At 32.0% G+C, this 26,951-nt stretch overlaps 4 protein-coding genes across 5 annotated transcripts in view; 1 reads left to right on the top strand and 3 right to left on the bottom strand.

Moving 5' to 3' along the window:
* Positions 1 to 556: 556 nt before the first annotated feature.
* LOC111718320 (putative protein TPRXL) lies at positions 557 to 7,129 on the bottom strand. Of its 2 annotated transcripts, none has more exons than XM_023493881.1 (8): positions 6,800 to 7,127; positions 6,283 to 6,366; positions 5,820 to 5,966; positions 4,931 to 5,072; positions 3,966 to 4,017; positions 3,784 to 3,880; positions 2,617 to 2,718; positions 557 to 1,956 (listed from the first exon to the last, which is right to left on the bottom strand). In XM_023493881.1, the coding sequence occupies exons 1-8, from the start codon at positions 6,856 to 6,858 to the stop codon at positions 1,887 to 1,889; spliced, it is 753 nt and encodes a 250-aa protein (XP_023349649.1). In that variant the 5' UTR covers positions 6,859 to 7,127; the 3' UTR covers positions 557 to 1,886. The 2 variants fall into 2 exon arrangements, with proteins under 2 accessions (XP_023349649.1, XP_023349651.1); XM_023493883.1 differs by having other exon boundaries at positions 1,876 to 1,956; positions 3,815 to 3,880; positions 6,800 to 7,129.
* A 5,237-nt stretch (positions 7,130 to 12,366) lies between these two features.
* LOC111718324 (pro-resilin) lies at positions 12,367 to 13,054 on the top strand. The gene is made up of 2 exons (XM_023493887.1): positions 12,367 to 12,468; positions 12,645 to 13,054. The coding sequence occupies exons 1-2, from the start codon at positions 12,463 to 12,465 to the stop codon at positions 12,993 to 12,995; spliced, it is 357 nt and encodes a 118-aa protein (XP_023349655.1). The 5' UTR covers positions 12,367 to 12,462; the 3' UTR covers positions 12,996 to 13,054.
* Positions 13,055 to 14,675: 1,621 nt separating this feature from the next.
* On the bottom strand, positions 14,676 to 15,364 carry LOC111718322 (pro-resilin). The gene is made up of 2 exons (XM_023493885.1): positions 15,257 to 15,364; positions 14,676 to 15,083 (listed from the first exon to the last, which is right to left on the bottom strand). Exons 1-2 carry the CDS (start codon positions 15,260 to 15,262, stop codon positions 14,733 to 14,735), a joined length of 357 nt encoding a protein of 118 aa, XP_023349653.1. The 5' UTR covers positions 15,263 to 15,364; the 3' UTR covers positions 14,676 to 14,732.
* Positions 15,365 to 17,840: 2,476 nt separating this feature from the next.
* The window catches only part of LOC111718323 (delta(24)-sterol reductase), an 11,129-nt gene continuing 2,018 nt past the window's right edge, over positions 17,841 to 26,951 (bottom strand). Inside the window, exons 3-14 of the mRNA XM_023493886.1 lie at positions 25,783 to 25,937; positions 24,903 to 25,193; positions 22,492 to 22,658; positions 22,369 to 22,410; positions 21,554 to 21,621; positions 20,992 to 21,046; positions 20,507 to 20,581; positions 20,014 to 20,091; positions 19,699 to 19,785; positions 18,712 to 18,771; positions 18,336 to 18,407; positions 17,841 to 18,150 (exon numbers count right to left, since the gene is read on the bottom strand). Of these exons, the coding sequence (XP_023349654.1) occupies positions 18,058 to 18,150; positions 18,336 to 18,407; positions 18,712 to 18,771; positions 19,699 to 19,785; positions 20,014 to 20,091; positions 20,507 to 20,581; positions 20,992 to 21,046; positions 21,554 to 21,621; positions 22,369 to 22,410; positions 22,492 to 22,658; positions 24,903 to 25,193; positions 25,783 to 25,937 (1,243 nt within the window). The 3' untranslated portion in view covers positions 17,841 to 18,057. The remainder of the gene's footprint in view (positions 18,151 to 18,335; positions 18,408 to 18,711; positions 18,772 to 19,698; positions 19,786 to 20,013; positions 20,092 to 20,506; positions 20,582 to 20,991; positions 21,047 to 21,553; positions 21,622 to 22,368; positions 22,411 to 22,491; positions 22,659 to 24,902; positions 25,194 to 25,782; positions 25,938 to 26,951) is intronic.

Genomic DNA, 26,951 nt, shown 5'->3' with positions numbered 1-26,951 from the left:
TTTTACAACTTACAAGTGTCATAGCATTAATCTATATATAAATTTAGCTTGTCTGTTTGTTTGTATCCAATAAACGTCTAAACGGCTGAACCGATCGGGCCCCAATTTTGTGTCGGACCTCAAGTGTCCCCAAGGAAGGTTTATGAAAGATCAAAATTTCAAAAATTTGTGTTTTAAATTTTTTTTTTTGTAAAATTTTGGAAATGCGCGAAAAAAATTATTATGAAATCCGCAAACTTTTTTAAAATTTTTTTATACTATACAAAGAGAAGATGCTCGCAGATAAGGCCACAATTAAAAATTGAAATGGAAGATGCCTAAAAGCATAGTTTGATAAGTACAATACAATAAATTTTATGTTAGCTTAGTTTTTTAGAATAAAGATTTTTTGACATCTTTTTAAATTTTTTTTTCTTCAATTTTTAGACATCAATTCCTAGAAAATACTTAAATTCTAAATCTAAGTTAGAGTCAAAATTCAAACATGAATAGCCATATCTTAGATATTTCAAAGATGCTTACAGATTTTCAACAATTTAAACAAAAACTGGAAGACGACATTTTAGCTTTTAACATTGTCAGTTCAAAGTATAAAGTCGTCTTTTTATTTTACATGTATTGCATCAACAGTCATAGAAAACTTTCTTTGAACCAAGTCCTAAAAATAAAATTTAAGAACACGTTTTTATAAAAATTTGAAGAATTAATTTGTTTTCCTCAACTATAAGATAAAATCTTATTTGTTACATATCTAGTTCCTCTCAATATACTGCATGCAGGGTATCCCACATCATATTGGATCGTATATAGCTTTAAATTACAATTTTCGGGACTAATTAGAAAATTTAAAAAAAAATTGAATCATTAAAATAAATTGTATGAGCATAATATAAAAATTAGTCTGAAGAAAATACTAGGCTTTTCGAGTATTACGTTGCAGGATAAAATACGTTAAAGCTGAGAGATAATCAAATATGATCTTGGACGCTCTGCATAATATTTTCTGATTGCAAGGCCATAAATGGTCAAAATTATTAATCCAGGCTATTTTTTACTTCGATACTTGACGTTTTTGCCAAAAACGGTGTCTTCTTACTGTTCGATTCTGATCGTTTCTGATGGTCTCTGATCGTTAATTACCGTTTCAGATCTTTTCTGAAAGTTTCTTATCGGTTATGATCGTTTATGATTTTAATTCTAAAAGATGTGTATTATGTTGGTATTGTATTCTAACTTAAATAAATTAGCGGATATTATTTTATCCTAGATTTTAATTTAAGTTCTTAATATTTATGTTCGATATCATTTAAAAGGTTTATATCCTAGCTTTCAACTAAAGTTCTAAGTAGCCCAAAAAAAAGTCGGCCAGATTGGCTAGCCATAGCCAACATATATTTATCCTTTTTATATATATATATATTTATTTATATATATATATATACATACCCACAAAGGATATGAGACTAATGAGACGACCTGAAACTCTTTAAACTTGACGATTCCTAAGTTAAATAAGTCTTAGACCTTAAATATAATCTTTTTAAGTCTTTTAAAAAAAGTATTCAGTTGCAAGGAATCATAATAAAACGAATCAACAAACATTATAAATTCCGTACAATCGTCAATTTAGTTTATACTTTACATGAGCAAAGAGCTTTATTATATAGATAGCTCTCAATCAAAGTTCTTGATATTTATTTTGTATATATCATTTTTCTTGAAATATATGGTGGATATCATTTACAAGGTTTACATCCTAGATTTCAATTAAGGGTTTGATATTATGATTGTGGATATAATTTACAAGGTTTATATCCTAGTTCTCAATTAAAGTTCTTGATACCTATGATGGATATCATTTACAAGGTTTATATCCTAGTTCTCAATTAAAGTTCTTGATACTTATGATGGATATCATTTACAAGGTTTATATCCTCTCTTCTTTTCTTTTCTCTCCTAAAAAGAATAAGAAAGATCAATTAGTCTGAAACCTAGTTTAAATAGACGCATCCTATCCTCTCCTCCCACTCTGATCAATTAGTCTGAAAACCTAGTTTAAATAGACGCATCCTATCCTCTCCTCCCACTCTGATCAATTAGTCTGAAAACCTAGTTTAAATTGACAGCCTAGGAAAGCTTGACTAACTAATCTTTGGATGACCATCAAATGCTCGAAATTAGAGTTTGTCGTAAACCTTTCTTGTTTCAAACTTTGAATTCTGTTAGATTAGATAGTCAAAGTTTTATAAAATCAAAGGTTTATATCATCAGAGGGGAACTCTTGTATTGTGGATCTTTTTTTTTTTTTAACCTGCAGTTTAATTTAATCTTTATTCGATATCCCGCAAGTTAATTGTACTTAGTTTGGGGAGGAATACTAAACTGAAGACATGGAAAGGTTTAGCTTTTTTATAGGTCCTCAACTTAAAAGTGTCAACAGTGGATATCGAGATCAAGCAATCAGGGTTATGAGTATTCAACAAAAAAGTTCCAAGTTTATGGATTGGCGATTAAGAGGTTGAGGCAAGAAATTAATTCTTTCCGTATTGCTATTCACTATAGGGTGAGAGGGATGGGTTGGGGAGAGTAGGGGGGGGGGGTCCAATTCCTACTAACCTTGGATTTAAATATCTTTGATCAACTTCACCGCCAGGGGGAGGAGGGGGTTGTAGCTGAGCTCGACCTTCAAGAGCAGAAACAGGACGCGAGCTTCTAGTCCTGTCAAGAATATAAATTCAAAGGATTAAAAAATTTGAAAATTTTAGTTTATTATTTGATTAGTGTTTATGCAGTATAAACCATATAATATTTTTGTTAAAAAACAGATTTATATTAATATCAACCAAATTATTAGATTAAAAAAATGGGGGAATACATCAGTAATTTAATTTTTTTAATTAAGCATTTCAAAATATGAGAACGCTTTAAAACCGTCTGAAAAATGATCCCCTTGCGCTACAAGACATATTAATGAACTGGGCTTTTAGTGCGCTTCGCGTGTACATCTTCTATTTCAAAAACAAAACACAAAGGAATTGAGTCTTTTCCACAAACTCTGATTTTATAATCCCTATATTTTTGGAATCCAATGTCGAAAAAATATTTCAAACTTATATTATTTGATCTAACAGAATTCATAGTTTGAAATATCTAAAGTCTACGACATAGGAATTTAAAGATGATTTAGAAAAGCAGAGTTTGTGGCAAAGACTCAATTCCTTTCGCGGATTTCAAAAGTTAGTAGACTTTCAAACTTTAATGAAAATATAATTTTGTCGGATCATCAATAGGCCTTTCCTGGGGTCACGTGAGGTCCCACACAAAATTTGGGCCCAATCGGTTCAGCCGTTTTGACGTTTATTGGATAAAAACAAACAGGCAGACAGACAGACAAGCAAAGTATATATAAATGATAAACAAACTAAAAGATTTACAGTATTTACAGAATTTACGTCATATATCCTACATTTATAGACAGAAAACTCTAAGAATAAAGACGACCTTATTTGAACTCCATTTATGACTTTAAAAGGTCCAATGAGCATGGGACCCATTCATTTAACAGTGTAAACAGACTCATTTCACTTAATTAGTAATCTGATAAGTTTCTATCAAAACTATTTGCTTTGTATCATCATCAAATGCACTTAAGTATTGCTATGAATGTGTCTCCCTATTTCAGAGTTTTCTGGTTAATACTGTATCTAAAACCTAAAATGGTCCCTTTAAAGTACAAAGCAAAGTTTATTGTGATATGGCTGAACCATGGTATTTAAAATTCACCTGATATCTGTAGTTACAGTATGATAGTTACCATTGAAAAATGAAAAACTATCAGATTTGCCAAACCGAGGATCATTGTGAAGATCATGGGCAGACCCTTGATTAAAAAAAATATTAATTAATTTAACTTTTTTACATGAAATTTTTGTGTTAATCATATTCTGTGATATTAATCATATTACCTGAATTTAGCGAGCTTGTGAAAAATTCATCATTCTTATCGTCACTTGGCTTCTATTACAGAAATGTAAACTTAAAGGAACTGGAAGCGAAATCCAATCTATTGCTAATCTGTTTAAATATACACCATTAACCCTTTTGTTGTTTGGAAGACACTAAAGGCGTAATTACTAGTGACCCTCCATGCAATCTCTAATCTGCCCCCTCTCTCATATTTATAAAATATTATGTTTTATCAACGATCTCTATATGTACATAAAGATATAATTTAATACATATTAAAGTACTATGTACAGTAGGATTTAGTTAAAGATTTAGATTTAATGTTTAAAGGGACTGTAAGCGTAATTTCAAGTGACCCTCCAGCAATGATGCAATCCCGATTCACAACGGTACCCTTTAAAGATTTGTCTGATTAAGTATGAATTAAATATCACTGTTTGTAACTTTGAAAACTAATTTTTTTCAACTGTGGTTTCAATTAAAAAGTGACTTGCGTATTTCCACCGCAGGAAAAGATATAGAAATTATCAGGATTAAACACTTTTAAACTTAGAAAAACGACAATATCTTCTACCTTATTGATCAGATAAAGGTTATATTGCATTTGCATTGAAGGACACTAGTAATTACGCTTACAGTGCCTTAAATAAGAGTTTTTCCAACAAATAAAATGGCAAATGTTTTATACTTAATCAGATTGTCAATAGATTGTAATCATATAGACTTTTCTGTAAAGATATTTTTATTTAAAACCGTGTCCTTCATCTTAATTTTTCGTAAACATCCCCTGTAATCAAATGAGAGACTCCTAATGAAAAAATGGCTTAAAAATCCATTATAAAGTAAAACGGTCTGTGCATACTGCATAATCACTTTGTCTCATAATCATGACTATTTAAAATCAAAACTAGTGTCTAAAAGTCGTCTTCCTTTTCCAGAGTGTTCTGGTATTCACTCTATATACCTGATAGAATCCGTTAATGTTATGAGTGTTCTTGTAAGATCTTCTAAGAGAGGAGTTTGGACGAGACAAATTGTTGTTAGAAGACGACCTTTCCATCGTCGAACTCAACCCCATCTGTAGATCGTTCTGCGAACTAGCTCTTCTATTTCAATCATTAAAATTAGTTAATTAAAAAAATAATCTTTCTTCACCTCTTTTATTATTTTTTATGTAATTTTAGATTTTTTATCGGAAAACATATATAACTTTATCTTAGTTATAGTGCTTGTATCTAGATATATATAAATATAATGATCACTTCTCTGAGTTATCAAAATCTAATGGATCTCCGGATTTTAAATTGAGAAAGTTTTTCTAAAAAATTGAGTCTTTGCCACAAAATCAAATATTCAATTGCCTTAATCTTTGAAACCTGATGGTGTAAACCTTTGATATTTCAAACTTAGATTATTTGAACCAACAGAGTTCATAGTTTGAAATATCTAAGGTCCTCAATATTGGGTTGCTCAGATATAGGGATTAGAAAATCAGAGTTTGTGGCAAAGGCTCAATTTCTTTATCAACTAAACTTGAACATCTCATTACATTATATAAAAGAACTTGAAAAGGCCAGATTTTGTAGAAATCATTGTACTTTTGATCAAAATATGTTCTATTGCCATTTCAGAAAAAGTGGTATATTAATGAAAAAAAATATTTTTTTGGTTGGTTTAATTTTGAATTTTTATACGTTTAGTAGTCGTAGTAAATTGTTTATATGACATGTAGATTTTTTTTTATTTTTTGTGATTATATCATTATTGCCATAAAATTAGACAAAAAAGAATCTGAGGAATTATCAAAATAATTCCCGCAAATCCTCTTTTTAAAGAAAAATGTTCAACCTAACCTTAATCCAGTGTAAGGTCGGGGGGCGGAGGAAGATGAATAAGAAGAATAAGAAGATGGATTTGGAGAATATTGTTGAGCAGGAGAAGAAAGGTTGGAGTAGGAAGAAGATGGCCGATGGAGTTTAGTCAAAACCTCACTAGATGGTCTAATACAAAAATGGCATCATTCCATACTCCTTGATGAGATCAGATAAAGGTTTAAAGGGTATCCTTGTAAAGCGCTTTAAATAGAAAGTCATTTAAAGTAAAAATAATCCTTTAAAATAAGTTTATCAAAAGGAATTTTTTTCTGCCTAAAAGAGAAATTTTTTAAAGTTTTGAATATTAGCAACCTGATGTCGCAGCTCTTTAATATGTCAAGTATATAATTCTGTTCAGATTATCGGGTTGAGAATATTTAGGGGTTAGACAATTCGAGTTCGTGGCGAGTAGTCCGTTCCTATAACATATTCCTCTGGTTACCTTTGAGGCAGATTACTATAAAAGTTGTCAAGAAATATAGATGAATCCACTCCAGGTCTTCTGTACTCCCCTCCATCCCCTCCACTACATACAATTATCATGTTTATTGGGAGCTCCTGTACTATCCTCCACTACATACAACTATCATGTTTATTGGGAGCCCCTGTACTATACTCCACTACATACAACTATCATGTTTATTGGGAGCTCCTGTACTATACTCCACTACATACAATTATCATGTTTATTGGGAGCTCCTGTATTATCCTCCACTACATACAATTATCATGTTTATTAAGGGAGCCCCTGTACTCCCCTCCACTACATACAATTATCATGTATATTGGGAGCCCCTGTCAAAATACACATTGCAATTGTATGAAGTCTATGAATAAAGATTGTTAAATGCACATTAATGTTAATTTAAAACTATACACGATTTCCTTATAACTTTACAGTACAGGAGCGACAATTTTCTAATTTCAAGTCATCAAAAGTATTGAAACCTAAAAATTACCTTCTAATTGAACTGTATGGCATTCCATAGTAAATATTATCTCTCCTAAACTCTCCCATTTTCCTAGCTTTTATAAATCAAATTTGAAAAAATTATTTTTCCATTAGGATGCAAATAAATAAAGCTCATACAAACTTTAGATTGTGGCTAAATTACTTTACATGTTGGTATGAAAGACCAATTGGAAATTACAGTGTACTGTTACTGTAAGCATCAAATGAATTTTTTTCTTCATATGAAATGTACTTATCCCAAAAGGTCACTTTTTCGCGGTGGACTAAACCAGTGGGGTCGGTCAAATAGGCCTAGGCCTAGGCCGGGTATTGTAAAAAGTCTGAACGCGCCATTGGGAGTTGTCATAGTAAACCCTCTCACGGGACTATGCCAAGAAAATTGACCCCTGTCGTATGTTAGTCTTGTTAGGGCGACGTACTGTACCATAGGATCGGGTCAGTACACGTTGTTATCTGGCAGGCCGCTACAAACTGGGCAGGTCCTGTTCGAATTAAAATTTACTACGGGGATAGAGTGTTTTGCAAAAATAACTTCTCAAATTTCTAACCTTGAATCAAAGTTTCATTTAAACATAAATAAAGCTGGAACTGTATATTTAGCAATTTTTAAACTAAAATATTTATATAGGAAAATGTATATGCATACTACATGAATATTATCTTAAAAGATTACTTTTGTGAAGACAACTTTTCAAAATTTAAACCTTAAATTAAAATCAAAGTTCTCATTTAAACATAAAGAAAGTTGGAATTGTATATTTAGCCATTTTTAGACGGAAATATATATGTATGAATAACGCACATACATTTATGCAAGGAGATACTGAATAGAAGGAGGGGGCGATAGGGTTTCCGTAAACTTTGCTGTGATGTTTTTGGACTGAATTAGTATTAGTAGAATTGCGTAACAACAATAATAGAGATTGTAAACAATAACACAAATAATAAACAGACATCTAGGGGGGGGNTAGGACTCTAAAGTCCAACCGTAGGGTTAAAGATGGGGGTGGGGGGGGGGGGGGCAGGATAACCTTGAATTTGAATTTGAAAATGTCACTGTAATAAGGTCCTTTTCGTATACAACTAAATTCCTTAACTTTTTCAATCTTTTTTTTAACATAATTTAACACTACTTTCACAGTTTACTAACTCATATTTGTTTATTTTAGATCGGCTGCCTTTGTTAGATTGCTGATGTAGTGAAGAAACAAAAAAAAATATTTTTTATCTTTATTTTAAATCCAAAATTTTTTTAAACATAAAAAAAGATTTGGAGCTTCCATTTTTCAATTGTCAGAATGATAGATGAAAAATGTATTCAAATGAGTACACTATCTACATTTTATTGTTTTTGTAGAGTAGAGACAACTTTTCAATTTTCAAACCTTAAATAAAATGCAACTTTATATTTTGTAACTGTCAGACAGATAGTTTCTAGAAAACTGGACACTGGTCAGAGAATTGGAAAAGTTGGAGGTCCAGGTTGTATTTCTTATATTTTAACAGGAAATATCTGTTGATTCCGAGGGGGGAGGGGGGGGGAGGTCAAGGTGTAAAGAGAGAACACTGTTTACTTAAAGGATTACTCAAAAATAATGATGAACGTTAAAACTTACTCCGTCGTTTTGTTCACATTTAAATATGTTTTCTATTAGAGATGTAAACTTTGTTCTTTCCTTGACAATTCATTTATCTGAACAGCAAAGACAATACTTAAATAGACATTTCATTTGAAAAGGGCCATTTCGGATTCACAACTGTACCCTTCAAAACCTTTATGTATTCAACAATATGAAAGATATCGTTGATTTTCTAAGTTGAAAAATGTGTGACATTTTTCCTCCGTGGTGTGAAACAAAAATGCTTAAGTTAATTTAAAAAGAAACCAAGCTAGCGCGCGCTCCGATCAGAGTAAATTTTCAGTTGAAACTAAATTTTTTCAAACATAAATATGTTTTGTTATCAAAGTATATGAGAGTAAATACAGAAAACATTTAAAAATAATCGGTTTGCGGGTTTTTACAGAAATTGCTTCAATGTTGGCGAGTTATGGTCACAAAATCCAAAATAACTACAAAACCAATCAGTTCTCAAGCGTGAAATTTTGACCGAATTTTGTTCATACTTTAAGAAGTAAAAAATAAAAAATAAAAAAACGAAGGCTTTAATTTTTTATAAACATTTTTTGGTTAATATTTACCCCTTTATCAAACTCTACAGATTTTATGCTTTACAAAAATTAAGTCCTATTTATTTTCTAAAAAATGGCGTTAAAATCAAGTCAATATCTTCATAAACACAAGCGGTTTGACTGGTTGAATAGAGTGATCTTCATAGTGAGGTCACAACTCCGCGCCGAGAGGTCACAGGGAGAAAAAAATGGTAGATCTTATATATAATTAATGTCTATTCATGTATTTAGTTTGAAAAATAATCGGAGAGGGTGCCCACTGATTTTTAGAAAAGGTGGCTGAATTCAAATGGACTGACCCCAACCAGTTTTTTTTCTTCGCCCTAAGAAAGGATTTAGTATGGAAACAGGAAAAAATTTATATTTCTTGTCACATTAAATTCACCTTTATTAGACGTGTAATTCTATAAGTTTTCAAAGATTTCAGTAAGTTTTTAAATTGTATTTTTAATATCTATTCTTTCATGCTTAAGAACTAAAAAGCTAAATATAAATATTTTTCAGCACCATGCCAATATGCCATCAATCAAGCAATTCTTTCAAGGTCTTAAAAGTTCTTGGAAAAATCAATATTAAATTTTTATCTTTATTGTAAATCTAAAACTATGCCTTAATACAGTTCTATCAATGTTGAAAAAATGCTTGATAGGAAATTTTTCTGTTTCCGAAACCTATAAAAAAACCTACAAAAAAACATACAAAAAACATACAAAAAAACATGCCAAAAACCTACAAACACATACCGAAAACATAGAAAAAAAATACCGAAAACAAATCAAAAACTTACCAAAAACCTAACAGAAATCATTTGTCATTTATATTTAGGATAAAAAAGTATAGATGTTTGAGCGTATTTGGAAATGTTGTTCTTTAGTTATATAGGAGAACTAAAGGGGAAGTGGGATGCACCCCACCTCTCTAAGCTGAGATAGGATTTAATGAGCAGGTCATATTAGTACTTAATCAGATCTTTATAATTAATATAAAGCATTCCAAATGATTCGTTCATCATTCGCGGAGACGTAATTTGAAGTGACGGTTCATATAAAGAAGACCTGACCGATTCACTGCGGTACCAGTTCAACAGTAGATCTTATTGTTTTTGTAAATTAATAACTCATAATTGTTAACCAAAAACAATGATCTTACTCCGTTGCAAGGTCGTCTTTGACCAACATTTTCTCCGGTGGCCAAACCAAACATTTTACACCTCTGACAGATATGTAAACAACTTCCCGTGCAGTGCTCATGCTTCAAATTTAGTTTTTTAAAACCATAAAACTCGTGATTTATAAATCTTTGCAACCAATTGTCATTTTATTTCAGAAGATAAGAAAAAACGTTGTTTTAGCACTGTTCAATAACCTGCTTATCCCGAATTTACCCAGTACTAGTAAGATCATTTTCGTAATAATAAACTAATATTATCACAAACATTATATTCGTACCCTGTAAAATCATTGTTAATTACATGTATTTTCAGGATTTAAATATATGGATTCATAATATTATCGTCTAAATGGGTCAGAACGAGGATAAGAGGAAAGCCTATGAATTATCGACTGTATGAGAACTCAAGTTGACCGGGACCGTTCTTTGGGAAATATATACCCTCTTGCTTTGACTGGAAAATTGACTGTACCAGTTCTCACCCCCCCCCTCCCCCCTTCTTGAACTCAACTGCAATAATATATCTTCACGGAAGAGAGAAAAAGAATGAAATTGACAGAGGTTGACATGTTTTAAGATAGAAAACAACTTAAAGGATTACTCAAAAATAATGATGAACGTTAAAACTTACTCCGTCGTTTTGTTCACATTTAAATATGTTTTCTATTAGAGATGTAAACTTTGTTCTTTCCTTGACAATTCATTTATCTGAACAGCAAAGACAATACTTAAATAGACATTTCATTTGAAAAGGGCCATTTCGGATTCACNGTATCATTGACATGTTTTAAGATAGCAAACAATGATATTACTCACATAAAAGTGTGCAGAGTACTGTTGTGAATCGGGCATGCCCTTTCTTTAAATACTCTTGAAATTACAATTACAGTCCTAAAGTTTGACATCATAAGAATTTAAATTGTGTTGACGCATATTTACTATCTTGGAAACCCAGCATTGTCTGGAGATATAAACAATATCCTAGCATAAGAACATATTCTCTTGGTTCTACTCACAGTGCTGTGATCCAACAGTTGCCTGTTTTCACCCAAAAATATTTCTGGATTTTCACAATTGTTTCTTTAAACTAAAGCTTTTTCTTGTTCTTAAATATAAACATAGATTCAGCCTGTTTATAAAAAGTCTCATCAATATTTAAGACAGGGTCAACTTGAAGTGTCGCAACACCTTGGGCTTTCATTTTACCGTTAAACTCACTTATGTTTTTCTATATCAGTTTACATGTACATTTTAACACTATAAAGCAATTGTTGTTAGTTTAGGTTTTTAAGAAGTAATACGCCAATTTCTCATTGATTTTTATTTAAAAGCTTGAGAACTTTACAACACGGTGAATGAAGATCTTTTTGTCTAGACATATAAATAAGTGAGTTAGTAATGTAAATACAAAGGCCATGGAATTATTAGTTATGAGATATGACATATCAAAGTCGTTGTGCAACGTGTTCTGCGATGAAAATTGAAGGCAAATCGGCAAAGGAGTTTAGGGTCTGTCCTAGTATACGATTTTTGGACCCCCCACAGGCCCACCCCTCCTATAAATTTTGTACATACCGTTTATTTTTCAGCAAATTTATTATTATTTATTTTTTTGTTATTTAGGGTTAGGTTAGGTTAAGATACTTTCTGGGCCGAGCGCTGCGGCTAGGATGGGCTAAGGAACCGAGCGCTGCGGCCACGGGTTAGGTTAAGTTAAGAAACTTCCTGTCACACCCATGTACAAAATTGATAGGAGGGGGGGGGGGGCCTAGGGGAGGGTCCAAAAATCGTATACTAGGAAAATTACCGGAGTTTATAAGTTATGATCAGACAGACAAACACATAGACCAACAGAGATATATCTTTATAATCAAAGTAGTTTGGGTGTTTGATTTGCCTCAAATTTGTTTAATTTGGTTGGTTTTAAAGTGTTTAAGTTTAGTAGGTTAATTTTTTTTTAAAACTTCATTTCCAAACAAACCCAGGTTACCAAGCACGTATTCATATGAGATATCTACAGCAAGTATTTATAATAATCGACTACGTTTGGAATTTAAAACTTGAATTTACATTTTATATGCTGGCAGTTGCATAAATGTATTTATTCAATGTATGACATTTGCAGTTTGCAATTCTGTGGATTATAGGTCAAATATGGGGTTGTATGAAGGGTTCATGTGAAAGGCGCCGGCGCTTAGAGAGTAGGATAGGCGCCACCAAAGCATTGTATATAAACACTAGTTTAATGAAGTTTATCATCAGTTGATCTTCAACCTTTATCAAGCAACATGCAGGTAGAGAACACAAATAAACATAGTATTTTTTTAAATCCTATTGTAACGTTTTTAAATGTTAAACTTAAAGTATATATGAATACTTTTGTCAATCATTTTGTTTTTTTTTCGGTAAAAACTATCAATCTACTATAAAGATCTGATTTTAGTGATATTTCATAAATCTATATTTTTAGACTATTATTGTTCTTGCTTCCCTCGTCTCTGCTGCTCTTTGCATCCCCGCCGGACCCCCCGCCTATGGACATGAAGAGAACTACGACACCCCCGCCGCCTATGCTTACCAATACGGCGTAGCTGACGATTACAGCGGTGCAAAATTTGAACAAAATGAGAAGAGAGATGGATATTCTACCTCTGGATCATACAGGGTTGCTCTTCCAGACGGTAGAATTCAGATTGTTAACTATCATACCGCCGATGCTTACAGCGGTAACATCGCCGATGTAACCTATGAGGGAACTCCCACCTACGGACCTGGACCCGCCAGGGCTGTTCACGCCGCTGGACCCGCCCATCTTGGATAAGTTATATAATGATTGATTATTTATTCTAAATTATTACAATAAATGATAAATTCAAATTTTTTGGTTCTTCTTGTTTTTTTTTCTTATATAAAAAAGACATTTGTTTATTAAAAAACCAACTCATAAATGATGAGGATTTTTCCAAATACTTGTTAAAAGTTGTAAAATATATTCTCTAGATCTTGGGCATTCTGTCTAGTGTGGCTGTGTGTGTGCCATATACTTTTTAAGAGACCGAAAAAATGAGAAAATACAAAAAACTGCACCCTCATTTTTACAAGCATTTTATAATAATAGGCTTTTAGGCGCTTTGCACGCATCCTCTTTTTCAACTTCAAGTTGTTGCTCTATCTGAGAGCATTTTCTCTTCGTACAATATAAAAAAAATTAACAAAAAAGTTCACGGATTTCATCATCTTTTATGTGCACTCAAAATTTTCCAAAAATAAATTTTTATTTTTATAATTTTTTTTGAACTTCTGAGCATCCATAAACCTTCCCTGGGGACATGTGAGTTTCTACAAAAAAGTTTGGGCCCGATCTGTTTTAACGTGCATTGGAAACAGTCATACAAACAAACAGGCTTTCAGGCCACTTTGTGCCCATCTTCTATTTCAATTGTGAACATTTTCTCTCTTTATACATTGTTTAACAAAAACAAACAAAAAAGTTTGAGGATTTAAAAAAAATATTTCGTGATTTTCAAAATTTAATGAAAAACTAATTATCTTAGAGACTAATTTTTGAAATTTTGATCATTCACAAAGCTTCCCTGGGGTCATGTGAGGTCCCACACAAAATTTGAGCCAGATCGGTTCAGCCGTTTTGACGTACGTTTATTGGATAAAACGGACAGACAGACAAACAGACAAGCAAATATATATAGAGAGACTTCCCTTTGAGGGCCCTCCGCGGCCCATTCTTTTAAAATGTTTCTCTTCAAGTAGCCAAAATGTAAACTTAATTTTTGCAGATTTTTTAAAATGATAAAGGTAACATTTTTCTCTGGGCCAAATTTTTCAATTTTGGCGGTCCATTCTCAAAACATAACTACCCAAATGAATGATTTTATCGACTTTGCGCCCAAACTCAGTAATTGTACACCATTAAACGCTTTATATGTCTCAAATGAATCCTAACAAATTTCTCCACAAACTACATTTTAAGTTCAAACAACCGTACATTGCCGGTCATTCCCTTTAAGCCAACATTTTTATTAGTGAACATTATTTTTTGAGCTTAAGTAATTTAAGAATAAAATTAGCATTCCAAAAAAAAATAAAAGAAAGCTTCGGGTTTTTCTGTATTCCGTAAGTATTTTGCCCGTCCACAAAAATCATCTAAATATCATTTTTTGAAAATCAATTGGTAATAGAAATCTGCAAAAATTAAGTTTACATTTTTGCCACTTGAAGAACAACATTTAAAAAGCATATCATTATAAAATGCTTGTAAAAATACAGTTGTAGCTTTTATGTATTTTCTCATTTTTTCGGTTTCTTAAAAAGTATATGGCAGACAACAGTTCACACAGTTACACTAGACAGAATGCCTAAGATCTAGAGAATATATTTTACAACTTTTAACAAGTATTTGAAAAAATACTCATCATTTATGAGTTGGTTTTTTGATAAACAAATGTTTTTTTATATAAGAAAAAAAACAAAGAGAAACCAAAAAATTTGAATTTATCATTTATTATAATAATTTAGAATAAATAATCAATCATTATATATCTTATCCAAGATGGGCGGGTCCAGCGGCGTGAACAGGCCTGGCGGGTCCAGGTCCGTAGGTGGGAGTTCCCTCATAGGTTACATCGGCGATGTTACCGCTGTAAGCATCGGCGGTATGATAGTTAACAATCTGAATTCTACCGTCTGGAAGAGCAACCCTGTATGATCCAGAGGTAGAATATCCGTCTCTCTTCTCATTTTGTTCAAATTTAGCACCGCTGTAATCGTCAGCTACGCCGTATTGGTAAGCGTAGGCGGCGGGGGTGTCGTAGTTCTCTTCATGTCCATAGGCGGGGGGTCCTGCGGGGATGCATAGAGCAGCAGAGACGAGAGAAGCAAGAATAATAACAGTCTGAAAAAATAGATTTAAGAAATATCACTAAAATCAGATCTTTATAGAAGATTGATAGTTTTTAACGAAATAAAACAAAATGCTTGATAAAAGTATTCATATATACTTTAAGTTTAACATTCAAAATCGTAACAATTAAATTTTAAAAAACTATGTTTATTTGTGTTCTATACCTGCATGATGAAGGTTGAAGATCAACTGATGATAAACTTTAATGAACTAGGGTTTATATACAATGCTTTGGTGGCGCCTATCTCTCTAAGCGCCGGCGCCTTTCACTTGAACCCTTGATACAACCCCATATTTGACCTACCATCCACGGAATTGCAAACTGCAAATGTCACACGGAACGGGATGCAAAATATTTTGCAACAAGTTGCTGATTAGCCAGATGAAAGATTAATATTTAAAATAACAGTTTTTGCTAAGTTCTATGAAACGTAAACAATTAAAGTTTATGAAGGGTGGTAGAAATAACGATACAATTATTGTTTTTATTGCCAAATATTTTTTATAAATTACAGGATTTTCAGAACATTGAAATAAACCACAGAGTAGATATTGATAGAATTGAGAACAGCAGACAAGCAGGGAAAAACTGGGGTTGTGTGTGTACGTTTTCTTTACATCTACCCATCTTTCAGATCATTTATGTAGTATTGATGTGTACGCCGGCAAAATGTCTACTTAAAAATGTTATCTAAATATATGCCAAACTCAAACTTTAAAACAAGTTTTTCTTTCGATGTATAAACATTAAGGGATGATATTTAAAAGTTAGAGATAGATATATCATTTATATTAAACATTAAAAAAAATTAAAATCCTTACCATTCAAATTGTTTTTTTAATGACTTTGAAACCTCAGGTTCAGACGGAGAAATACACTTTTTGCGACATCACAGCAGTATCACTTTGTGATTTTGCGACATCACAGCAGTATCACATTGTGATCTTGCGACATATCACAGCAGTATCACTTTGTAATTTTGCGACATCACAGCAGTATCACTTTGTGATTTTGTGACATCACAGCAGTATCATTTTGTGATTTTGCGACATCACAGCAGTATCACTTTGTGATTATGCAACATCACAGCAGTATCACTTTGTGATTACGCGACATCACAGCAGTATTACTTTGTGATTTTGCGACATCACAGCAGTATCACTTTGTGATTATGAGACATCACAGCAGTATCACTTTGTGATTTTGCGACATCACGGCAGTATCTTTTTGTGATTTTGCGACATCACAGCAGTATCACTTTGTGATTTTGCGACATCACAGCAGTATCACTTTGTAATTTTGCAATATCACAGCAGTATCACTTTGTGATTATGCGACATCACAGCAGAATTACTTTGTGATTATGTGACATCACAGCAGTATCACTTTGTGATTATGCGACATCACAGCAGAATTACTTCGTGATTATGCGACATCACAGCAGTATCACTTTGTGATTTCGGAACTCCTCTAGTTTTGATTTAAAGCACAAGTATGCAGAAGAAAGCAAATTTAAGTTAAATTTCCATTTCCTGTTCTTATTCAATCTTACATGCAATTTACTTTAGTTTGAAGTGTTTAATCTATAGATAAATTTAGCTTGTCTGTCGGGCCCAAATTTTGTGTGGGACCTCACGTGACCCCAGGGAAGGTTTATGAATGATCAAAATTTGAAAAATTTGTGTTTAAAAGTTTTCATTTTTGTAAAATTTTGAAAATACACGAAAAAAATATTATGAAATCCGCAAACTTTTTTTGTTTTTGTTTTATACTGTACAAAGAGAAGATGCTCACGTACAGATTAAGCCACAATTCAAAGTTGAAATATAAGATGGGCGCGAAGCGCCTTAAAAGCCTAGTATTTTATAAATCTATAAATAGTAACAAAAACTGCAAATTTTAGTTTTACAATTACAAAGAAAAATCGCGGCTTGAACTTAATACGCCCATTTATTATTAATATAACCATGTAACATTTAATACTAAAGACTGAATTTAACCTTCAGTTTTCATTGTTTTTTTAAAGGTTAAGATCGTCATTAGTCGTTGAACGCGATACGTGCACAGTTGATGGTAAGGTTGTGGGATAAGGAGCCATTTTGAACATTAATTACGTGTACAGGGTGTACACACTACGAATGAGACTAGATACGAATTAAGAAAACTGTTGGGGTAATAATAAAGTCGAATTCAGAAATTGTAACAATTGTTGAGAAACTTGCTATAAATAATGCACGACCTAATTACAGTATGATTTTGTTTCTTATATTTGTATTCATTTTTAATATATATTCTTATAGTTTTTTTTCTTCTTTTTAATTTTACCAATTATTTAAATTTTGTACGTTCACGAAATAAATAAATATATTAATTTATTTGAAAAAAATAAAGAATAAAATGTTAATATTTTTCATACCTTCATTATACGTTTAGGTATTTTTTATTACCCAGACTCGACTTATAACCTTCTCATCTCTGGTCCTTTTTTGGATAGTAAACAATCAACTTTTCAGCTGAATGTTGAACTTTCAAACCTTTTAGACCTCGCATTTAAAGAGCGTGGTTTGTCTTTTTTTTATGATATCAGTATCAGTGGATATATGATAAACTTTGTTCAGATTTCGACAATTTTGGCTTTATGTCAGAAAATCTTACTGTCGCCTTTCTGCTGTCATGTTCAGTTTGTTGAAAACCCTGTATCAAAATCTTAGAAGACGACATCTTGTATACGATTCATTGACAAAAAATAAAACAATAATAATACTTTATTGGATTTAGAGAAAAATAAATTATAACTAATTGAGTAAACTGTTCACGTACAATGCATAACGAAAGGAAAAAAAAAACTATTTTTTTTATCAAATTATACGAAAGAACAATTCGAGTGCTTAATGCTTACTAAAAATTTATATCAATAAACTTAGAAACTACAATTTTCAGCTTTGATTTGAAGATGTAGGTCTTCTACAGGATCTTCTTTCCTTGCCTACCCTCCCTACTGATCTTATCAAATAGTCTTGGGAACGCCTTTTCACAATTTGGAATTCGCTTCCGAACCTGGAAATAATATAAAGATACCTCATTATGATGGATAATACTGATATGAATAATACGGATAAGAATAAACATAATTGATATGATATTAGTATTAAAGATAAAAATAATAATATAATAATAACGGTAGTGTTAATAATAATAAAACAAATAAAATAATAATAAAAATAATCAGGAATAATAATCACCGAATAGTAAAGATCTCCAGTATACATAGTTTCAAATTCCTCGTTTGTCATCAGAGTTTCTGCGTAAAGCGCCTAAATATAAATCCAACTTCGGAAACTTTTTATATTTCAAACTATAAATTCGGTTACATCAAATAATCGAAGTTTTAAATATCAAAAGTTTACACAATCAGTTTTCAAAGATATAGGGTTTAGATAGTAATTCCTGATTTACAACGATTCCTTAAAATATTAACATTGTAAATCGTGCATTTCCATTTTTGCATGGAGGGTTACTTACGCTAAACGTCACGTAATTTATTTTCCAATATTTTAAATTCCCATTTAATGTTTGTATTTTTAAAACTGTGATAATCCCTTTGAACTGTGTACTAGCCTGGAATCCATCATGCTCTAGGGCAAATTTCTCAAATAGCCGCAGTGTCGCGTCTCGTCCCTTTGCAGATCAATATTATAGAACATGGTTTTAGCTGAACATGATTTTAGCTGAACATGATTTTATGCATGGTTTTAGCAGAACATGATTTTAATTGAGCATGATTTTATGCATGATTTTGGCTGAACATGATTTTAGCTGAACATGATTTTAGCTGAACATGATTTTATGCATGATTTTAGCAGAACATGATTTTAATTGAGCATGATTTTGGCTGAACATGATTTTAGCTGAACATGATTTTAGCAGAACATGATTTTAATTGAGCATGATTTTGGCTTTTAGCTGAACATGATTTTAGCTGAACATGATTTTAGCTGAACATGATTTTAGCTGAACATGATTTTAGCTGAACATGATATTAGCTGAACATGATTTTAATTGAGCATGATTTTGGCTGAACATGATTTTAGCTGAACATGATTTTAGCTGAACATGATATTAGCTGAACATGATTTTATGCACGATTTTAGCAGAACATGATTTTATGCACGATTTTAGCTGAACATGATTTTATAGAACATGATTTTATAGAACATGATTTTAGCTGAAAATATGATTTTATGCACGATTTTAGCTGACCATGATTTTATGCACGATTTCAGCTGAAAATATGATTTTATGCACGATTTTAGCTGAACATGATTTTATGCACGATTTTAGCCATGGGCTTCCACACAAACATTCAATCAATTTGGTCCAGCCGTTCGGTCAGCTACAGTAAACATATAAAAGAAAAACCCGACTAGTATTCCATGAAGTAAAAACATAAAAAAAACTTTTCCGGAAATTGTCGCTTCAAATTTTGTTTTTGCGAGCTATTTCTACGGAATTTGCACTCTTTGTCTCCCCCGTTCTTTTTCTCATTTCTTCGCAACCATTTTCTTATTTTACAAAAAAATATATTTCAATCATCTGTTAAAGTTCCTTGAAGGTTTTCAGATGGGAGAGACCGTATACTCCAAGATCAACGTACATCGTATCTCCACCCCTTGGCATCAGACTCTTAGGACCCTATATAAAAAAAATATTTCCAAAATTTTTAAAAGATTTAAGTTGTTTAAACACATGTATATAACTTCGTGTTGCAAGAGTAAGTATTTTTCACATATTTTATCTCTGCAACAGAAATTTCTTTTACCTAAGATGGTGAATATTAACATGCTAAAAGATTGCGCAACAATTAAAAGTTGAAATAATTGATAGCCTAGCTTTATTAAAATTGATAAACCCTTAACTGACCTGAGGTTGATAGAGGCGTGTAGGAACCATCCATAAAGGCCAAACATCAGTAATCTCTGCACTCAAGAGAATACCCTCCTTTAATAAACAAAATTAAGGCAAACCTTCAAAAAAAGAGTTTATTAAAGTTATTTGTCCTTTGCTCAAGCTGGGATTGAGACGTGATTTCTAGTGATCCTTCATTCACTTCACAACGGTATCCAATAAATATTTACTTGAGCAAAAATTATAGGAAATCCATATTTATTATTTATCCATTGAAAATTGATAATTTTTATTGTAGTTTCTGTGGAAAGAGTCTTCCGGATTTAAGAAGGAGAAACAAGGAGAAATCTTGACAGAATTCACCTCTCTTCATTCTTCAAGATAGAACAATCACAAAATCTTTATTATTTCTCAAATAAAATGTAACATTGTGACATTTAACTCTATTAACTGGAGGGTGACGTGAAATTACGTTAGTAGTCCCTTCGTAAATTATGCTTGAACTAACCTTGACATGCTTCATAGGAATAATAAAATCCTGAAGATTAAAATTATCCTCGAATTCGCCTCCAACAAATGTTTCCTAAAACAGTATATTTTTCATAGTTAAATGGAAAAATACATAAATAATAAAAGTGCTTTGAATGACTGAGAAACAAGTTTTTTTATTGTTAATTAAAAAAATCCGAAAAAAATAATTGCTTATTCCTCATTTCAATCAACTTTTTCCCAAAGATTATTGATTAGAGGATTTCAATAAGGGAAGTATCTTTTAAACCATTATTTGAAAAAAAAATTATTTTTAATTGTTAATTAAAAAATCTTAGAGCAATAATTGCTTATTTCTCATTTCAATTAACTTCCTCTCAATGATTATTGATTATTGGCTTTCAATTAGAGAAAGTATCTTTTAAACCATAATTTGCAAAAAAAAATATGAAAACAATGCATTTAAAAAACAACAAAACAACATGATTTTTTAATAGATCGTACCTTCAACCAATTAAGCAACTGTGGATTGACAGGCAGAATCCAGCCAAATAAAAATCTAAAAAATTAGAATTTAAAGTTGAAAATAAGGGAAGTGAGATTTTGGCAGAAACTCTAATTGTCAATACCTATATCTTCGCAATATGTGTCGTAGACCTTTTATATTTCAAAATGTGAATTCTGTATTGATTAAATAATCTAAGGTATGTACACAAATCAGGCTGTGAATATAATGATTTAGAAAATATGAGTTTGTGGCAAAAACTCAGTTCATTAATGTGTGGAAATAAACTTGGAAGTCGTAAAATCGTACATGAGCCACAGAATCTTGGTAAAAAATTCCCAAATCTTTTTTTTCATTATTTATTTTCATCATTTTATAACAATCGGATAGATATAGAATTTGTTGATGGACTACTGTCAACATAAATTGAAATAACTTCTAAAATACAGAGTTCAATGTCCGATTTACACAGCTTAAAGGGCACCGTTGTGATTATAAACAATTTTAAATGGAATGCCACTTGAAATTACGTTAACAGTTCCTTTAATGAATAGCACATGCCTGGCAATGATATTATGAGCCCAGGGCAACCACATCGGAGTCAACCAGAAGGTTCCCTTGTTGTGACGCTGAAAACACAAAATTATTTAAAATTTTACAGAATTGAAATTTTTCGCAAAAATGTAAATGTTAGTTAAATCAAAAATAGATAAAATTTCATGAAAAGGAGTTTCGAAATGTTCAATAATCTATTCCCGGGTTCAAAAACGATAATCAATTTTAAGTTGTTTAAAGGAACTGAGTTTCTGCCACCAAAATCAGTGGACATTCATCATATTTCAATATCGCAAGTTTTAAAGTTTATGTTAGCCACTTTGTACATTTGGTACATACAGTTATATAATCATGGGCAGCCGTAGTACATTTTAATTTCCGAGCCGGGTCAACCTTTCCGGTCCTAGTTTGTACCGTACCTAGCTCTATGGACAGGAGTAGCCGGTGCAACAAGTTTGACGCGGTCAGACTTTATGCTTCAGATAGGTTGAATTTAATTTTACTAAAGGAGCAAAGGTGCGTGTAATGATTAGTATGTTCTTTTTGTAAATTTTGTTTGTATATTGAATAAAATGTTAAAAAGTTCATGAGTTTTTTTCTATTTCTGAAGTCATACATTGTTGCAGTAATACTTGCCTGTCTTCCCTATATCAGAGTAAACACGCTAATTCTAATAATTCAAAACTAGACATTCCCTTCGTTTTACAGATTTTCCCAATAAATACTTGAGATAAATTCCTCAGTTATGCGTGGACATACATACACCCAAACAGACACCCAAACATGTTATATATGTAATTTGATATCATTAAAAAGATTACTTGATGAAAATGAAGAGTTGGAACGTATTCGATCGTTTCTCCCTGAAAGAAAAAAAGTAAAAAAGTAAATTTTTTTGGAAAAATATTAAAAAAGGAAAAAGAATGGCTTTTTGTCATTTTTACCTTCTCTAAAAACTTCTCAACGTATTTGTAAAACCAAGGTTTAAACCAGAGTCCCATTCTGTTAATCTTGTCCTTCTCCACCTCCTCCTCTTCCACATACTGCCCTGTCATGATGACTGACTGGTTCACGTTGTACACGATACCCTCCACCGAGTCGTTGCTCGTTGCTAGAAAAAAGAGGATTCAACGCCATAGATCCATTGTAATTTGTATTATCCAACTTAGATAAACTAAATCTACAATAAATAAAAAGTATAAATGGTATTTAAATGCATAAAGTGTTTCAGTTGGTCTGCATAGACAGGAATTTTGCCACAAACTAAAATTTTTTTTTTGATCTGTTTTTTATCATCACAGAAATATGTTTGTGGCAAGGACAAAATTTCATTAAAGAATATTTTGTATACAAAAATGTTTATTTATTATTAAAAGGGTGGCTTACCTTTTTTAAAAATATTTATACAATAATAAAGGGTATATACTCTGCAGTAAAATATGTAAACAATACTTAAGAATACATGACAATCAGATTATTAAAGTTTAAGGGAAATAGTTAAGATTTTCCGGATCGATAGGATACATAAAACTATTCTGGGTCCTGGCATATAATTTACAATCTTGCAAATATTCTGAAAGTCATAATATTTAGGGTTTAGATTAGTTGATTTTATATTGTTTAAAAAATCATACCCTCGAGATTAAATATCTTATTAAAGTCAAAAATGTTTTTAACTTTTCTGTATTAATTGCAATTATATTTTTTTGTTAATTTTAAGATAAGAAAATCACAAGGAAAGCAAACTCCTGTGTAGTGACTGTGAATTACTATATAAAAAGCAGATTTTTGGAATGCAATAATTTTTATACAATCCCTTGAGCTATTGAGGGAAGACAAATGTTTTTAATTTCTAAAATGTAACCGGATTGAGCTTTTGTCACAAACTCTGATATATAATTCTTATATCTTAACAACCTGATGGAGTAAATCATTGTTATTTCAAACTTAGATACTTTTATATAGCAGAATTCACAGTATGAAATATATAAGATCTTTGGGTTGGAGATAGAGGGATTAGAAATTCAGAATTAGTGGTACAGACTCATTTCCTTTCTCAAGTAAGATAGAAACCTAACATTTTTACAATTTCAGTTTAAATTAAATATTTAGCAGAAAACTAAAAAGCCTTAGTATCTTTATCATGTTGATTATGATCCTTTACAACTAAGCCCGCAGAATTATTCTGAAAGTTTAGAAACAGTTCAAATTTAATTAAATTTTCTTCTGTTCCATGGAATAGGTTTGATTTAAAGTTTGTCACTAATCAGGTTGCGAACATTCAGATTTATAAAGTTGAGAAGGAAGGAGGGGGTGGGGGCAGGGTCAGTTCACGATGCAAGAATGGGGTATTTCTAATTAGAGACTGTTCTGAACTACCAAAGATGTTTTTTTTTTGCGATTTTAATATGCAATTTTAAAGTATTAAGGACTTTAAAAATGGTTTCATGCTACCCTTTACTTAAAGAAGTGCATACCGAATTCACAATGGTATCCTTTAGACCATTTTCTGAGCATCAATGATTTTCTTCATTGTCTCATTGTAGTAAATGCCCTACTCCATAAAATTCTCTCAGAGCAGTATCAATCCAGGTACAACTCAATCCCTCTCGTTGGTTTACGAGGCATAAGAGCTAATCAGTTCAACAACACTTCACTATCGATGTCAACACGGACACGATCTCCTAAACTATCAATGTCAACATGGACACGATTTTCATCAACTATCAATGTCAACACGGACATGATCTAATAAACTATCAATGTCAACACGGACATGATCTCATAAACTATCAATGTAAACACAGACACGATCTTCATCAACTATCAATGTCAACACGGACATGATCTCATAAACTATCAATGTCAACACGGACACGATCTCATAAACTATCAATGTCAACACGGAAACGATCTCCTAAACTATCAATGTCAACACGGACACGATCTCCTAAACTATCAATGTCACCAAATACAGTTATAGCTTGTAACTTAACAAATACTTGTAATACTTGTATCTAGTAACAAATACAATTAAAGCTTGTAACTTAACAAATGCTTGTAATACTTGAATCTAGTAACAAATGCAGTTATAGCTAGTAACTTAACAAATACTTGTAATTCTTGTAGCTAGTAATAATACACTTAAAGCTTGTAACTTAACAAATACTTGTAATACTTGTAACTTGTAACACATACAGTTTTAGCTTGTAACTTAACAAATACTTGTAATATTTGTATCTTGTAACAAATTCAGTATCTAAAATTGTGTCACAGAAAATCAGAAAAATGAAATGATGGGTTGGAAAACAAATTTTGTAATTTTAATTTTATCCAGTGCAGAGGTTGGGATTACCTTTATGAGTTTCTCTATCGAGCAGACTGATAGTTTCATCAATACTATAGGCTGGTCTGTAGGTCAGCTTCATGTACGGTTTATACGGTATAATCCTAATAGAGACGCTAGTCAGGAACCCCAGGGTACCATAGCTCACAGGTAGGGCGTAGTACAGATCGGAGTTTGTGTCATGGTTCGCGATCATCACCTCTCCGTCCGCGGCGACGATCTCGAACTCGGAGCAGATGTACTGGAACAATCCGTACTTGTGGCTGGTGGATTCTAGACCTCCTCCCATAACCAGGCCTCCTAGAAGAAAGGGATAGGATTAACAATCGAATTGCCACTTCGGCTTATGATTTTCTATTTGTAACTGATATATAATGTATTGGCTTTTAGGGCACTTCATTGTTAGTGTTAACCAGTGCTCTTCAAGCTGCCAAGCTGCTATATCTATTTCTAAATCGCTTTTTGCATATTTTTCTGTTCAAATATTTGTATTTTTCAAAAATACGACATGTCAACATTTGTTTCATGTTAAATTCTTCATCGTTGACGGTTCATAAACTGGGCCTGATCCATTCAGAGCCGCTTTGATGTTTATTGGAGATAGACAGACAGACACCAATGGTAGAGTGCATCCGTTGCAACCAGGAGACAGTTTAAGAATCCAATACCCAGTTAGCAACCAGGAGATGGTTAAAGAATGCTATCCTATATCTACCTATAGTTAGTATATCTAGCTCCGGTACTATACTGGTAGAGTGTATCTGTTAGTAACTTGGTAGAAGGTTCAAGTATCATATATCTACCTATAGTTAGTATATCTAGCTCCGGTACTACTGGTAGAGCGTATCTGTTAGTAACCTGGGAGAAGGTTCAAGTATCATATACCTACCTATAGTTAGTATATCTAGCTCCGGTACTACTGGTAGAGTGTATCCGTTAGCAACCAAGAGACGGTTCAAAAATCCAATGGTTACTGCAGGTTCAACACGAACTATCATTTTCTCCTTATCTATCTCCAACACATCTCCTAGATCTATCTTCACTCTGAAATATAGTTATAAACCATGGTTTTATATCTTGGACCAACAAAAATTATATAACATGGTTATACACACCAACAGATAGGGGTATTTTATGTACTTATTAAAACTACAACGTAAAAATAAATTTGTTTAACTGAATAAAAAATTAAATGATTCCAGAATTATTTTCTGATTTTACATCGATTTGTTGATTTCTATAGTTCTTGTATTTAGAGGATTTGTGAAAGTTATTGATGATAATAATGTTTAAAATCTGATGTTTACTAGATAATGAAGAGTTACTAGTGTGTCTATTTAAAATAATTTTTAAAACATGCTAACGCAAGAAATCCCGACTTGTGATTGAAAAAAAAAGTTTTTGCCAAGCTTTAAGCATTTACATAGGTCGACCCCAAAAAATTCCCCCCAAAAATGATTCTTTTCGGGATGGCGTAAAAATCACCTTGAAGTGATTATTCCAGAATTCCAGATTAGTCCCACGAAACAGTTTTGAATGTCTTCTTCCATATACTGTATTAGATATTAAAGACTTTTTGTAGTTTATTTTGTTTGAAAAATCTTTTACTCAAATATATTTTACTTTGAAATCAATTTTTCTGTACAATGACTCCCATATATTATTTTTTATTATTCGTTTTGGTATCAAACAGCTAAACAAATTATGAAAGAAGACATTTTAAACCAGTCACCAACTATCATGTTTCGTGGGACACCCTGTATATGAATACGAAATAAATACAGACTTGACGGCACAGAAATCTCACTTTTTGGGATACGTTAAGCTATATTTTTGGGATACGTATTAGAAGATGGAACTCTTTTAACATACATCCATGGCTAATTTTGAACAATTACTTTTTTGCGACTTCACATTTATATACAACCAGCAGGGACCGAACTTAATGAATTTGATCTGCCTACCGCCGGTTCAAATTTGAACTGCCGATTCAAATCCTTCCACCCTATCCGATTGGACTATTTTTTTCTAATATAGACGGGGGGGGGAACTCAATCC

This window comes from Eurytemora carolleeae, unplaced genomic scaffold, assembly GCF_000591075.1.
Source record: "Eurytemora carolleeae unplaced genomic scaffold, Eaff_2.0 scaffold60, whole genome shotgun sequence".
NCBI lineage: Eukaryota > Metazoa > Arthropoda > Copepoda > Calanoida > Temoridae > Eurytemora > Eurytemora carolleeae.
The sequence above is the reverse complement of the archived record's forward strand: the minus strand, read 5'-3'. Positions and strand labels throughout refer to the sequence as shown.